This window comes from Pristis pectinata, chromosome 20 (genome assembly GCF_009764475.1).
Source record: "Pristis pectinata isolate sPriPec2 chromosome 20, sPriPec2.1.pri, whole genome shotgun sequence".
NCBI lineage: Eukaryota > Metazoa > Chordata > Chondrichthyes > Rhinopristiformes > Pristidae > Pristis > Pristis pectinata.
The window spans coordinates 35,601,782-35,618,341 of NC_067424.1; the positions used below are offsets into that span (position 1 = coordinate 35,601,782).

At 48.6% G+C, this 16,560-nt stretch overlaps 1 protein-coding gene across 2 annotated transcripts in view; it reads left to right on the forward strand.

The window, feature by feature from the left end:
- Positions 1-10,130: 10,130 nt before the first annotated feature.
- The window catches only part of LOC127580688 (26S proteasome non-ATPase regulatory subunit 13-like), a 36,340-nt gene continuing 29,910 nt past the window's right edge, over positions 10,131-16,560 (forward strand). The window contains exons 1-3 of one of the 2 annotated variants that reach the window (XM_052034443.1): positions 10,131-10,313; positions 11,679-11,757; positions 15,297-15,331. In XM_052034443.1, coding sequence (XP_051890403.1) covers positions 10,216-10,313; positions 11,679-11,757; positions 15,297-15,331 — 212 coding nt within the window. In that variant the 5' untranslated portion in view covers positions 10,131-10,215. The remainder of the gene's footprint in view (positions 10,314-11,678; positions 11,758-15,296; positions 15,332-16,560) is intronic. The other variant, XM_052034444.1, reaches the window with a different exon arrangement.

Below are 16,560 nucleotides of genomic sequence, written 5' to 3' on the forward strand. Positions count from 1 at the left end.
TACCTTCTGCTCCCTGCAACTCTCAGTGCTTCTTCTGAGTGGCATGTAAAATGAACTGATTTTTCAGTTGAGGAAGGATGGTAAAATGTAATCAGGGAGGTTTCCTTGCTGATGCATGTCCAGATACCACTAGGTAAAGGCTAAGGACTTGCAGAGCTATCCCCTCCCAACACCAAATGCCATAGTCCTGCCACATTGAGATCTGGACAAACAGCTGCAGCAAGCAAGAGGAAACAGTTTAGAAGGATGAAGGAAAGGATTTTTCTGGCAACCGAGCAGAGGGCTTTGACCCAGTAGTTCCCACACATTGATAAACCCTTTCAACATTGGCATTCCGTGGGTTGAGAGAAATTTTCTTATTACCCCAGATCTTGCTGATCCTCACTTCTTAGAGAGACCTGTTATGCCATTAGTCAGACTAAAGACACAGGATGGCAAAGGTTCTGTTCTACCAAGTTTGAAATCCTCTGTGCAGATACCATCTGAATTTGGCATCCTGTGTTCTTAGTCTGATTAATGGCAATGACACAGCTCCCCAAAATTGGGGATCAGCAAGAGGTTCTAATATTAGATGTTGGTGGACGAACTCAATGGAAGCAGATGAGAAAACAGATTTGTGACTCAATAGAGCCTCGGTGCTCCTTCTAGTGTTGCTTGATGACTAGATTGCCCTTCGGAAGAATAGAACTTTCCCGAAGGAGTTCGGCCACTAGAACTTGCCCATGGATGACTTCTGCTTGAAAGGAGCTTTTTTATGTCATGTTGGTGAACAAAACTTCTGCTTGCCACCCTCTGGTTCACTTTGCCTACTTTGATCTAGGTCTGGCTACCTGACTTCAAACAGGACTTATCTGGGTATATGATCAAGTCCTTTCAGGCTCAAGTTAAGTATCAAAGAAAACTCTCTGCCTTTGTGATTGGAAAGGAATGGATGGCCTCTTAATAAATGAATGCATCAAGGCTCAATATTGTGAAGTGTGATAGGGTTGGCTGCCTACAAGTAGCCAGGAGGATGCAGGTAGCAAAGCAAGTTGTTCCTTTTCACTCAGTGCGTGCTTTCTGAATAATAGACAAGCTTCCAACAATATGCTTGGATGTCACTGATATTGTCTGATAGGTCAGAGGATTCCTCAAAAACACAAGAAAATATGAGCAGGAGTAGACCATAGGACTCTTCAAGCCTGCCCCACCATTCAATATGATCATGGCTGACCCATGCTGGCCTCAACTCCCCTTCAATACCATTTCTCCACAATCCTCAATCTTACCAATATTTATCTATCTGTACCTTAAATATATCTGATGATCCAGCCGCCACCACCCTCGGGGACAGCGAATTCCAGAGATTCACTCCCGTTTGAGAGAAGAAATTCCTGTGCACCTCAATTTTAAATGACCTGCCCCTATTTTTTAGCTATGTCCCTTTGTTTGTGACTCTCACTAGTGAAAACATCTCAACATCTGCCCTGTCAAGACCCCGGTAGCACTCACATCTACTGTGATGAAGTGCTTTGAGAAGCTGGTCATCGTTAGAATTAACTCTTGCTTGAGCAAGGACTTGGACCAGCACAACAGGTCTACAGTGGATGCAATCTCACTAGCTCTTCACTCAGCTTTGGAGCACCTAGACAACAGCAATACATACGTCAGGCTGCTGTTCATTGATTACAGCTCAGCGTTCAACACCATCATCCCCTCAGGATTAATTAACAAGCTTTAAAATCTGGGCCTCTGTACCTCCCCCTGCAACTGGATCCTTGAGTTCCTTATCGGCAGATTACAGTCAGTGTGGATCGGTAATAACATCTCCTCCTCGCTGACAATCAACACAGGCGCCCCTCAAGGATGTGTGCTTAGCCCACTGCTCTACTCTCTCTACACTCATAACTGTGTAGCTAGGCACAATTCAGATGCATTTATAAATTCGCAGATGACACCACTGTTGTTGGCAGAATCTCAGATGGAGACAAGGAGGCGTACAGGAGTGAGATAGATCGGCTGGTTGTGTGGTGTCGCAACAACAATCTCGCACTCAACGTCAGCAAGACCGAGGAATTGATTGTGGACTTCAGGAAGGGGAAGTCTGGAGAACACACACCAGTCCTCACTGAGGGGTCAGCAGTGGAAAGGGTGAGCATCTTCAAGTTCCTGGGTGTCAACATCTCAGAGGATCTATCCTGGGCCCAACACATTGAAGCAATCATGAAGAAGGCATGCCAGCAGCTCTCCTTCATTAGGAGGTTGAGGAGATTTGGTATGTCGCCAAAGACTCCTGCAAATCTCTATAGATGTACTGTGGAGAGCATTCTGACTGGTTGCATCACCACTTGGTACAGAGGCTCCAATGTGCAGGATTGAAAAAGACTGCAGAGGGTTGTAGACTCAGCCAGCTCCATCACGGGCACAACCCTCCCCACCGTCGAGGACGTCTTCAAGAGGCAGTGCCTCAAGAAGGCGGCATCCATCACTAAGGACCCTCACCACCCGGGACATGCCCTCTTCTCGTTACTGCCATCGGGGAGGAGGTACAGGAGCCTGAAGACCCACTCTCAATGTTTCAGGAACAGCTTCTTCCCTTCCGCCATCAGATTTCTGAACGGTCCATGAACTCTCCCTTGTCATTCCTCTTTTGCACTATTTTATTTACTTAATTTCTGGTAACTTACAGTAATTTTTATATTTTGCACTGTACTGCTGCCATAAATCAACAAATTTCATGACATGTGTTAGTGATAATAAATTCTGATTCTGAATCTGATGCAGAGCCAGTACTCCAGGTCAAAGACCCTTCATTAGGAATGGAAACACAAGAGATTGCAGATGCTGGGATCTGAAGTCAAAAAACAAGCTGCTGTGTCTGTCAGAGAGATTAATTTCCACAATGTAAACTGTTTTACAATCTTGTTCTTGACGGCAAAGCCAGTCCCTCTTTTCGCATGACTTTGCTGTAACGACTTCCATTATTCTTTAGTTGGACTTCCTCTGACCATCATTGTTTTTTTCCATGTAGGTTGTTTGGAAACGTTGATAATTCCTTTCTCGGGGCAGTAATTGGCCCAGATATTCTGCTGCATTTTTCAGTGCATGCATTTGAAAATCATGGTTTTGTCCCCAGGGTGTAACCTGATACCAGCTACGTCAGAATTGTTTCAGGTCACCCTGTAAATTTGACCTGGAGTGAGCCACCAGTGCCCCACGTTAGCCATATGTGGGATGATGTCATGGTGATGCAACACTCCCTCCACAGTGTATGAGTGAACTTTGACCAAGATATCACAGAAGCAACCATAGTTGATCATTCCCAGCAATAACCAGGACTTCTCATACCTGGACCCTGCTCAGAAGTCCATTATTTACACCAGTCCAGGGGACACAGTCACTGAAACCCTCAACCCTTCAATCATTGGCACATACTCCAATCTCCAGGCACCTGACCCCCAGTTACCTGATTGCTGTTCACGATACTCAACTCTGACCACAGCACAGGCCCTGACCATCCTTAACCCCACACCAACCACACACAGGCCCTGACCATCCTTAACCCCACACCAACCACACACCAACCACACACAGGCCCTGACCATCCTTAACCCCACACCAACCACACACAGGCCCTGACCATCCTTAACCCCACACCAACCACACACCAACCACACACAGGCCCTGACCATCCTTAACCCCACACCAACCACACACAGGCCCTGACCATCCTTAACCCCACACCAACCACACACAGGCCCTGATCATCATGATCCCCACACTCAACGATAGAACAGGCTTCAATTGTTTCTAACTGCACACCCAACAACAGCACTGGCCCTGATTGCCCTAAATGCCCACACCCAACTAAAGCATGGGCGCACTGATCCTTAGCCCCATACCCTACAGCTCAAGCTCTGAGCATCCTCATCTCTGCACCCAACTACACCACTGGCTCTGACTATCCTTAATCCTACACCAACGGCGTAGGCCCTGACCATTCTTAACCATGCACCAACTGCTCTATAGGCCCCAATAAACCCCACACCCAAATACAACAAAGGCCTGATTACCCTTTATTTTACAGCCAACTACAGGTCAGACCTTATCTGTTCTTAAACTCACAACCAGCCACAGCACAGACCCTGATGATCCATAATTCCTAACTTAAACATTGCACAGATCCCAATTGCCCTCAATGCCACACCCAACCACAGCACAGGCCCAGATCATCCTTATCCCCACACCAAACTACATAACAGATCCCAATTGTCTGTAACCCCACACCAAACTATAACAAAGGCCCAATCCTCCTTAAACCCACACCCAAATACATTACGGGCCACCGTTGTCTGTAATGTCACACCTAACCACAGCACATGTTCTGATTGTCCTTTCCCTCACATAACTCCAGCATAAACCCTGATTGTTAATCTTCCCCACCACCTGCAATCCCAATACGGGTTCCAATAGTTTCCCTGTCCACCCCCCTTCCCCCCCAACCACAGCACACATGCTGATCATCCTTCCCCATCTCCAATCACCGCAGGGGCCCAAATCGTTCTCTTCCCATCCTCCACGAAGCACCGCCTGCGACCATTTACCTTGCTCTACTGACTTTATTGTGCCAAAGTTATTAATCTCAGCTACAAATGCACTCAACTAGTCAATATCTACAGCTGTCTGGGGTGGAGAATTTCAATGATTCAGAAGCGTCTGCATAAAGAAAGCCACCATTATCTGAGTCAGCACTCAGCAATGGAACAGTCTGTGCCACCCCCTGCAGTTCCATGGACTTGTCTCTGATATTGTTTTTGTCTTTGCAATAATTTCCTGGTTTTGCACACTTTTTTCTCTCTCTCTTCACTGTTTGTATTATTTACTTATAATTTATGTATAACATATATCCTGTGTGTCGCCCGTACCTGCGAGCCTGTGATGCTGCTGCAAGCAAGTTTTTCATTGTACTTGTACCTCACTGAACTTGTGCACGTGGCAATAAATTGCACTTGACTTGAGTGGCTAGAAGGGTTGTGGTCACCACACTTTCAGAAGGATATGATGGTCCTTGTGAGGATGCTGAAGAGCTCTTCCAGAATGATTCTATGGATAAATTTCAGAAATGATGTTAGGCTGGAGAAGCTAGATTGCTTTCCTTCAGGTAAAGGAGGTAGAGAGGCTATTTAATGATGGCGTGCAAGATTAACTTTAGCTTAGATAAGGCAGATAAGAAAAAAACTATTCCCATTACCTAACAAGGCAAGGACTATGGCTTACAGATTCAGGTGGCACATAATGATGTAAGGAAGTTTTTTTTTACATGATATCCGGTGACATAGAACACAGAACAGTACAGGAACAGGCCCTTCAGCCCACAATGTCTGTGCCGAACATGATGCCAAATTGAACTAAATCTCTTCTGCCCGCACATGATCCATATCTCTCCATTCCCTGCAATATACATGTATCTATCTAGCAGCCCCTTAAACATCACTATTGCATCTACTTCCACTACTCCCCTGGCAGCCTGTTCCAGGCGCCTACCACCCTCTGCGTAAAACAAAAAACTTGCTCCGCACATCTCCCGAAACTTTTCACCTCTCACATTAAATGCATGTTCTCTAGTAGTTGACACTTCTACCCTGGGAAAAAGATTCTGACTGTCTACCCCTCTCGTAATTTTATACTTCGATCAGACCTCCCCTCAGCCTCCGATATCCCAGAGAAAACAACACAAATTTGTCCGATCCCTCCTTATAGCTCATACCCTCTAATCCAGGTAGCATCTCCTTTATCAAGTCTCTACTAAGCTAATTTATTAAGCCTCTTCTGCATCCTTCAAAGCCTCCACATCCTTCCGATAATGGGGTGACCAGAACGGCACACAATAATGACTTGGGTACTTGCTGGTAAGAGGTGGTGATGGGCAGGTGCGGGGGAGGAGGGGAGAGCAGATCCACTGGGGGATGGGTCAAAGGTAAGGAGGAAGAAAGGGTAGAAAAAAGAGGCCAGGAAAGGAAAGAAGAGGGGTGCTTGGGGGTGTGGGGGGGTTGGGTTTGAGGGGATCACTTAAAGTGGGAGTATTCAATGTTCATGCTCCTTTAATTCTCCCACTTTAAGTATCGGCTCCACTGCCCCACACAACCATGCCTCTTCTTTTCTTCCCTTTCCCAGGCTATATCTCTTTTTTCTGCCCTTTTTCCCTCCTTACCTTTGACCCATCCCCCAGTGGATCTGCTCTCCCCTCCTCCCCCACACCTGCCTATCACTATCTCTTACCTGCATCTACCTATCACCACCCTGTGCCCACCCCGCCTCCCCTCTTTTGTCCACCTATCACTGCTCTGCTTTTCCCTCCTCTTGGGCTTCCCCTTTTCCTATCTTCAGTCCTGAAGAAGGGTCCTGACCTGAAACGTTGACCGCCTGCTTTTCTCCGCAGATGCTGCCTGGCCTGCTGAGTTCCTCCAGCATCATCGTGTTTTTTTATCTAGATTCCAGCATCTGCAGTCCTTTATTTCTCTTCTCCGGTCATTTAATCTCTCTGGCCCTCTGCCCTACCACTGGCCTTTCCTTTCATTCTTTCTTTCCCTCATTGATTTATTTGCATTATAAAACATGCTTTCTCAGAACAGGTCTAACTCTGTTTCTCTAACCACAGGCACTGCCTGGCCTACTGAGTGTTCCTGGCACTTTAGAGACACTGAGTCATTGAATCACGCAGCCAAGAAACAGGCCCTTCGGCCCACCATGTCTATGCCTACTATCAAGTACCTAGCCAATGGAAGCACAAGAGACTGCAGATGCTGGAAACTGGAACAACAAGCAAGATGCTGGAGCTGACCCAAAACGTCAACTGTCCATTTCCCTCCACTGACGCTGCCTGATCCGCTGAGTTCCTCCAGCATCTTGTTTGTTGCTCCAAGTACCTGTCTCTCCTAATCTCATTTATCAGTACTTTCTCTCTGGCCCTTTATGCATTGGCAATTCAAGTGCTTGTAATAGATACTCCTCAGATGGGTGAGAGTACTTGGCTCCATCTTAAATGTGTGAGAGTACCTGCCTCCACCACATACTCAGGTTGTTTTGTTTTAATCTCTTGGAGAAAAAAACATTCTCCTTAGGGTGGAGCTAGACTCTAAATTAAGAAGAAACACCAAGGTAATAATCTCTAAATTACCAAGCAAACTGTGCACAAATTGGAATTGGCTCAAACAGATGAATACGTGGCTCAAAGGGCGGCTTGAGGGATGGGGTTCCACTTCACGGGGCACTGTAGGACTTAGTGAGCTTTTGGGACTGGAAGGATCCCTGCTCAATTTGTTAAGGCAGGTGCTTATTGTGGGTACAATGTTGTAATGCTGAGAAGGGCCAAGGCAGTGAGGAATGCAAGAGGGCAGCTGGAGGAATAGTGAAAATGCGGTCTGTGTTTGTGAGTTGAGCTTTTAAGAGTGTGAGTGATGCAGCTGAATGAATTTGAGGGCAGCACATGATGCAGAGGTTAAATTGTCAGCATACTAACTTTGACATATTTTGCAAGGCCATAGCATTTCTTCCTACACTGCTCCAAAGTACAGGAAGACTCATTTCTGGAGGCTGACTTAGTGGGTGCCTCCTGCCGCTTGTGTGTCATTTTTTGCACTGGGATTCCTCCAGCAGCACTTGGCACAGAGGGCATGGCTTTTGATCTCCACCATTCCCACCAGGATCCACACATATTCCCTTGTGTCATGAGCTTCCCCTGCAGCCATTCCAGCACTAATAATAACCCTTCAGGTGTGCCGTGGCTGAATGGAGAGGGCTCTTTAAGAACTGGAGCCCTGACATCAGTCAGCACAGGAATGGGTTGGAGGCTGTGCTGTGTTAAAGTCACTAATGATTGTGCCTGCACGTTAACAGCTTAAGGGTGTGGTACATGCTGATTTTCAGTAGAATCTCAATCATTTAGAGTTGCTGTCTGGTGCTGGCAAATTTTGCTTTACTAATCTGCGACAATCCAATTTTTTGGCAGAAGATTTTTTAAAAAGTAGGAATGAATGCTAACAAATTGATAGGAAAGACAGCAGTGAGAGTAAATGCAAGAAATACAACATGGATTGGAAGAGTTTCTACAATATATTAAAAGGGAGTAGCACAAATAAATGTGGGTTGCTTAGAGGCAAAAGAAGATTAAAATGTAATAAAGAAACAGCTGAATAATTAAATAAATATGCCTAGAAGAAAATACTTAGGAGAAAGGGAGTTCACCAGATTGGACGTAAAGGAGTAAACTGCTCGGCTCCTCAAAGCTGCCCTGCCATTCATGTGGCTCATCTGCCTCAGGCCTCATCACTTCTTCTGTGTTGATTCCCCATAGCTGTGAAATCCATGATCTTTCACAATTTATCTACCCTGTTTCACTAGATTGATTCCAGAGCATGGAATGATTATTATCGAGGAGAGATTAAACAGGCTGGGTTTATAGTGCATTGAGTTTAGAAGAATGAGAGGTGATATCACGTAACATATAAAATTCATGTAGGTGTTTGCAGGTTATGTACAGGGATGATATTTCCTCTGTCTGAAGTGGCAGAGTCTCAAATAAGAGATTGGCCTTTCAGTGGGTAGTGAATCTTTGCCCAAGAGGGCTGTGGGGGGATCAGTCGCTGAATACATTCAAGACGTGGCGTGGTTTAGGTATTAAGGGAATCAAGGGATGTGGGGGTCAGTGCATGAAGGGTGGTCATAGAGTCATAGACAGCACTGAACCAGGCCCACTGCACCAATTACCAACCACACATTTACCCTAATCCGACATTATTCGTGGTGGTGAAGTAAAAGACAAGCCAAGATCATATTAAATGGTAGAAAAGGGACAAAGGGCCGAATGGCCTGCTCCTATTTCTCATATTTTTATGAAAGTGGAGCATGTGGCGCGGTTGAGAGCTGGATTGACAGTTCTGATGAGAAGTCACTGACCTGAACCGTTGACTCTGTTTCTCGCTCCACAGACGCTGCCTGACCCGCTCAGCATTTCCAGTATTTATTGCAGATTTCCCGCACTGTGCCGGTTTTTCCCAATCGGGTTGTCAGTGCAGGGAGCAAGGCCACCGCCGGGGGGATGGTTACCACGGTACCGGGGGGGCCGGGCCCAGACTGAGCGTTACCAAGGCAGCAACAATGTGGGTGGGAGCGGGTTACCAGCACAGTTAGGATGGGCCGAAGGGCGGATACTGAAGGGGCGGGGCGAGCGTTGGACTGACAGTCGCCGGGAGAAAGGGGGCGGGGCGGGCGTTGGACTGACAGTCGCCGGGAGAAAGGGGGCGGGGCGGGCGTTGGACTGACAGTCGCCGGGAGAAAGGGGGCGGGACGGGCGTTGGACTGACAGTCGCCGGGAGAAAGGGGGCGGGGCGGGCGTTGGACTGACAGTCGCCGGGAGAAAGGGGGGCGGGGGCGGGCGTTGGACTGACAGTCGCCGGGAGAAAGGGGCGGGACAAACGCTGGGCTGACGGTTAACGAGAAGCGGGGGAGGGGCGTGGTTAGCATTGACGGTGACTGTGTAGCAGGGGGCGGGCGATTCATTGGCGACTGGGGCGGCAGAGGCGGGGCCACATCTGGGTGCAGAGTAACCGGGCAGCAGCTGGCGGGGCGTGGCCTTGCTGCCTCACTGACGGTTACCGGGGCAGCAGGGGGCGGGGCGAGGATGGATTGACGGTTGCCGGGGCAGCAGCGGGCGGGGCGAGGTGGACTGACGGTTGCCGGGGCAGCAGGGGGCGGGGCGAGGATGGACTGATGGTTGCCGGGGCAACAGGGGGCGGGGCGAGGATGGACTGACGGTTGCCGGGCAGCAGGGGGCGGGGCGAGGTGGACTGGGTTACCGGGCAGCAGGGGGCGGGGCGAGGATGGACTGACGGTTGCCGGGGCAGGAGGAGGCGGGGCGAGGATGGACTGACGGTTGCCGGGCAGCAGGGGGCGGGGCGTGGTGGACTGGGTTACCGGGGCAGCAGGGGGCGGGGCGAGGATGGACTGACGGTTGCCGGGGCAGCAGGAGGCGGGGCGAGGTGGACTGACGGTTGCCGGGGCAGCAGGGGGCGGGGCCAGGATGGACTGACGGTTGCCGGGGCAGCAGGGGGCGGGGCCAGGATGGACTGACGGTTGCCGGGGCAGCAGGGGGCGGGACAAGGCGAGGCGGGGGTGGACTGACGGGTCCCGGGGTGGCTGGTAGTCGTAGGTTGCAGTGCGTCCGTGAGGAGCTGCAGGATGAAGGACCCGGTGGGGTTCCTGCGGCGGCAGCAGGAGGCAGACAGCGGGGATGCGGCCGAGCGCTGGCAGAGGATGGAGACCTTCTACAACAGGAGGTGAGGCCTCGCCCCTCCCTGCGGTGCCCTAGGCCGGCCGGGGCTGTGCGGGATGGCGCTGAGCCAATGCCACCGGGAGAGGCCCTGGTCCGTCAGCCCACCCTGCCTCCCTCCCCCGCCCCTCCCTCTTCCCCATCTCCCTCTCCCTCTCCCCCATCTCCCTCTCCCCCATCTCCCTCTCCCCCATCTCCCTCTCCCCCATCTACCTCCCCATCTCCTCTCCCCATCTCTCTCTCCTCCCCTCTCCCCCCTCCCCCCCTCCCCCCCTCCTCCCCCTCCCCGTCCTCCCCCCTCCCCTCGTCCCCCCTCCCCCCTCCCCCCTCCCCCCCCTCCCCCCCCTCCCCCCCCCTCCCCCCCCTCCCCCCCCTCCCCCCCCTCCCCCCCCTCCCCCCCCTCCCCCCCTCCCCCCCTCCCCCCCTCCCCCCCTCCCCCCTCCCCCCCTTCCCCCTTCCCCCCTCCCCCCTCCCCCCTCCCCCCTCCCCCCTCCCCCTCTCCCCTCTCCCCTCTCCCCTCCCCCCTCTCCCCTCCCCATCTCCCTCCCTCCCCCTCCCCCTCTCCCCCTCCCATCTCCCCCCCTCCCTCTCCCCCTCCCCCTCCCCCCCTCCCCCTCCCCCTCCCCCCCCTCCCCCTCCCCCTCCCCCTCCCCCTCCCCCCTCCCATCTCCCTCCCCCTCCCCCCCTCCCCTCCCCCCCTCCCCCTCCCCCCCTCCCCCTCCCCCTCCCCCCCTCCCCCTCCCCCTCCCCTCCCCCTCCCCCTCCCCCTGCCATCCTCCCTCCAGGGGTGTGAAGGGGTCTGGGTCTCCCCTTCAGCAGTGGGGTGGGGCTGATGATCACAGGAGCAGCTGGACCCCCTGAAATGCGACCTTCCGCCCTCTCCTGGAGATACTATAAGTGGTCGACTGCCCCATTCCAGTACCAGGCTGGTGGGGACACTGGACCCTGTAATCTCTTCCCCACTCCCACTCCCGGTTCATAATTCATGAGTAAGGACGGGTTGACTTTCCTCCTCTTGAGTTGGATGGCATGGTGGGGGATGGGCTGGTTGGGGAGTTCATGGTCAGTGATGCAGCACCTAGCGCCATATTCCATTTGCGACGCCTGGTATTTACACAGCCTGCCCTGCCTGCCTGCCTGCTGTAGGAGAAAAGTTCAGTTAATGTTGCATTGGTTACCAGTGGGATGCAACCCTGCCCTTTATCTGAAAGATGCTGACCACATTTTGTCAGCTTGTGTGTCTATTCATTATACCTTCTTGAGGGCCAGTCACACGGATAAATTGCATCACTGTTCTCTTCCATTCACTGTTTGAGTACTGCCTTGTAAAATACACACCTATTTCAAATGTTAACTCTTCTTTTTCATCTAGGCTGTGGCATCAACTCACAGTGGAACTGCTGGAATTCACGCTGATACCTTGTTTCCCATCTGGGGACAATCTCTTACAGGTAGGGGATGTAATTAAAGAATCATTTACTTGTAGACTGAACTGATAGCCTCCTATTTCCCCTTTCACTTTAAATCCATGCCCCCTTGTTTTAGATTCCCCTACCCTGGAAAAAAGACTGTCTACCCTGTCTATGCCATGATTTTGTAAACCTCTTCATCCATCAGCATCCTTTGCTCTAAGGAAAACAGTTCAGCCTATCTAATCCCTCCTTGTAACTCAAGCCTTCCAGTCCCTGCAACATCCTTGTGAATCTTTTCTGTGACTAGAATTGCACACAGTACTCCAAGTGTGGCCTAACTCTTTATACTTAGTGCATGGCATGCTTACTGAGGCATTGTCTTCACCACCCTGTCTACCTGTGTCACCACTTTCAGAGAACTGTGTACCCGTACTCCTATGTTTCTGTTCTACAACAGTCCTCAGGGCACTACCATTTACTGTGCATGTCCTGCCCTGGTTTAACTTCCCAAAATTCATCCCCTCACACTTGTCTGAGTTAAACTCCATCTGCAATTCCGTTACCCACTTTCCCGGTTGCTCTCGATCCTGTTGCGACCTTAGACGGTGTTCCTCACTATCCACCGCACCACCGATCTTGGTGTCATCTGCAAACTTGCCAATCACGCCACTTACATTCTCATCTAAATCATTAATATATGTGACAAACAACAGGGGACCCAGCACTAATCCCCGCAGCACATCACTGGTTCCAAGAACGTCTCTATCCTCCACAATAATGGAGCACAATATGTGAGGGCTAAAGACAAGGTTGAAGCATTTGTGACCATGTTCAGCCAATAATCCTCTGCTTCTCCTGTTTCCCTATCATTTGCAAAAGTCAATCTTCAGCAAATTCATTTCACTCCATGTAAAATCAAGAAGCAGTTGAAAGCACTATGGACAGCAGAGGCTGTGGGACCGACAACATCCTGGCTGCAGTACTTGAAGGTTTTTGCTACAAGACTTGCCTAGCCCCTAGTTAAGCTGATTCAGTAAATTACAACACTAGCATGATCTTCACAGTGTGGATAATTGCCTGGGTAAGTCCTGTGCACAAAAATAAATCAGGACAAATGCAATTTTGATAATTACTTCCCATCAATTGACTCTCACTCATCAACAAAGTAATGGAATGTGCCTTCAGCAGTCTATCAAGCACTACTTGCCCGCCTGTAACTTGCTCATTGATGCCCAGTTTGGGTTTTGCCAAGACCACATGGCTACAGATCTCGTCCAAGTCATGATCCAGACACGGATCAAAGAGCTGAATTCCAGAGGTGAAATATGAGTGACTGCCCTTGACAGCAAGGCAATGTTTGGCCTAGTGCGGCATCAAGGAGTCGACAAAACTGAAGTGTGTGGTCGTCAAGGGGAAAACATTCCAATGCTTAGAGACATCGCTTGCACAAAGCAAGATGTGGTTGTTGGACATTAATTATCCCAGCCTCAGAACATTGCTGTAGATGTTTCTCAGGGCAATGTGCTAAGCCTGACCATCTTCAGTTGCTTCATCAATGACCTCCTTTCTATCATAAGGTCAGAAATGAAAATGTTCTTTATTGATTACGCAGTATTTAGCCATGGGCTGACAAGTATAACATTCATGCCACAGAAATTCCAGGCAGAAAGTCAGCAGACACACAGAAATATCACCACTTACATGTTCCTAAGTTTCTTGTATCCTGAGTTAGAAATATCTTCCCTTTATTTCGTTGACAATTTTGGGTCTAAATCCTGGAATTCCCTCCCCAGTACCTTCACTTGAGGGACTACAACAGTTCAAGAAGGTGGCTCAAACCACCTTCTCAAGGTCATTTAGGATGGTTAATGAATATTGGCCTTGCTGGCAATGTCCAGATCCTGAACAATGAATCTAAAACAAAAGCTCTCCAACAAAAGGCAGACTGCAATGGTTCTCCTCCACCTCCTCATGGGCAGTAAATGCTGGCCTTGCCATTGATGCATCGTAAAGTGTATATAAGGCAGGTGATCTCCAACGGCTGGAGATTGGGTGGATGGAATAAATTTCCGTGCTGTTCTGAAATGGAATTGGGTTTGCAGTTGCAAGCACGTTGAGAAGATAGTTGTCTTCACAGTGTTTTTCCCTCCTCATCCCGTATTTTGCGTCTGTGCCCAACCAAAGTTTTGCATGGCTTCTAAATATTTTCTAAATATTTTCCATCAGCTTCTGCATCCCAAATACCCCTAATGTGAAATTGTTGGTCCAGTGTTTAGAATCCCACATTACTTGGCATCAATCTCTTTAGTGTACACAAGTTTATAACCCAGGCTGGCATTTCTTGCTAAAGATGTATGGGGATTGACTCTCCCAATTTTGTTGGGGGGGAGGGGGTGGGTGTGGAATGAATTTAAAAAAATGTTTATAGTTGCACCATGGTGCTTGGGACGACTCCTCTTACTCCAATGACAGAACCTCTCTGTCTCCTGACTGAGCCAGCCATGGATTTCCTCATGAATATAAGATAGAATATAAAGGCTAAATGTGATCTCTGCTGACAACATGCGCGCTGGCAGCGTTGACTGAAGTTACAGATGTTTCGAATAGCTTTTGTTTTGCAACAGCCAAGAATTTTGATCTGTTGGTTGCTTAATGCTAGAATGTTAGAATGCATGTACAGAATTTTAAAAAAGATCGACAATGTTGCAGCATGTTTCACGGGAATGAGGGGTGGGGCAGATGTGCTGAAGGCAGTAATTGAGCAGGAAGATTGGAATCAGCAGATTTGGATAGAGTGGTGTTGTGATCTTATTGAAGCTATTGCCTTTATTCTCATCACAAATTCTGGCCACTGATCACATCCGTCTCCCAGGCAATAGTTTGAACCTGGTTCAGGTTGTTGACAGCCTTTCGTGTTTGACTGAGATGAGCTACCAAACACGCATCTGCTCCATTATCACACAAATTCCACCTCCATTGCTTAACTCCACATCTGCATCAACTTTTTTGCAGCTGAAACCTGATGCGTGTTTTTCCTGGGCTTGACTTTTTCAATCTTTACTGGACAACCTCCCACCTTCCACCCTTTTGACTCATCTATAAGTCAATTGCCCAAATCTGCACATTGCCACTGTTGTTGCCCACCAACTTTGACCCTTGGACTGGCAACTCTCATCCTCTGTTTCAGAGCCCTAGATGTCCTCGACTTGCCCTATCTCTGTAACTCCTTCACCTCTAGAACCTGCAAAGAAACCCGTGTTCCCCTGCATGTGGAATCCAGATTTTAATCCTACCACCATTGATGCCCAAGCATATAGTTGCCAATGTCCTAAGCACCAAATCTCCTTCTCAAAACTTTTCTGCCTCTCTCCCTCCTCATAAATAACTCTTTGACAAAGCTTTGGCCATCTGAGCTAATATCTTGTTGGTTTGGCATCTTTTTTTTTCAAAATGCTCCTATGAAGTGATTTGGGATTTTTTGGTGCATAAATGGCAGTATATAAATATGTTTAAAGAACAGATACATTCATTCCAGATACAAAGGCTCCACATATAACAGTACCATTTTTGTATTGCAGTTGTATGAAAACTTCATAAGTGATTTTGAGCACAGGTAAGCATTTGGCAAGATGACTAATGTTGCACTGAAACATGATTGATTTAACTGGGTCTGAAGTGTAAACTTTTTATCTGAGGGCTCTCGTGATAGGCTGCTGGGGAAGTAATGGAAGCAGCCCGACTGGAAAGTGTCACTGTTGACTTGGGATACAGTAGGGTGGATGTTTGGATGCTTTTTTTTTCTGGTGTGATATTCATTCTTGTATGAGATTCAGTAGGATAAGAATGGCTTCTGGAAATCAAAGGGGAAAAGGCACCAAGGCACTTTGAATGCACTCAATTGACAATATTATTGCGGCATCTTTAATGATTAACATTAAAATGTTCCCGAAATGCATGTAGACAATGAAAGGAAACTTCTCTACAAAGAGACATCCATCTCTTTGATTCCTTGCTTTTTCAATCCATTCTTAGTATGCAAGCTTGGCTGACAAAACTGATATTTGTTGCCTATTCGAAGTTGCCCTTGAGAAAGTTGAGGGAGCTTTCTTCTTAAACTGTTGAGACCAGGTGATGAAAATTTCTGTTTGGTGGGTCCAGGATTATGATCCAGTTTACAATAGTGAAAGCCAGACAGATTGCACCTCAACAGGAATGGGACAGATATCCTTGGATGGGGGTGGGGGGGAAGCAGAGGGCAGGGTTCTAGTGCTATTGGGGAGGGTTCAGTCTTGTTTGGAGGAGAGATGGGAATTGGAGGGTAGAATCGGGAGAGAAAAGCTAACTGGAAATAGGAGAAAGGGGTTTGGGTGAAAGAGGTATCTAGGAAAACAAAGAGAACAGAAAGGCATTAGTGTAGGTAGTGAGATAAAATTAAAGGCCCTTTATCTGAGTGCACACAGCATTAGTAACAAAATCAATGAGTTGATGGAACGATTGCAAAGAAGTGAGTATGATCTGATTATATTTATGGGGACTTGGCTGCAAAGTTGGGAGCTGAATATTCAGGAGTATTTAACATTTCAGAAGGATAGTTAGGAAAGAAGTTGTGGGGTAGGTATTTTAATAATGGATGGAAGACTGAGAAGGGGAATTGGGCAGGTTGCGCCTATAGCTCATTGGAGCTTAGAATAATGAGAGGAGATCTGAGAGGGTTGAAGCTGAGAGGATGCTTCCTCCAGTGGGCATAGTTGCAGAGTAAGCTATTAACCCATTTAAGACAAAGATGAGAAGGAATTTCTTCTCTGTGGGTTGCAACTCTTTGGAATCCCCTGTCCCAGAGAG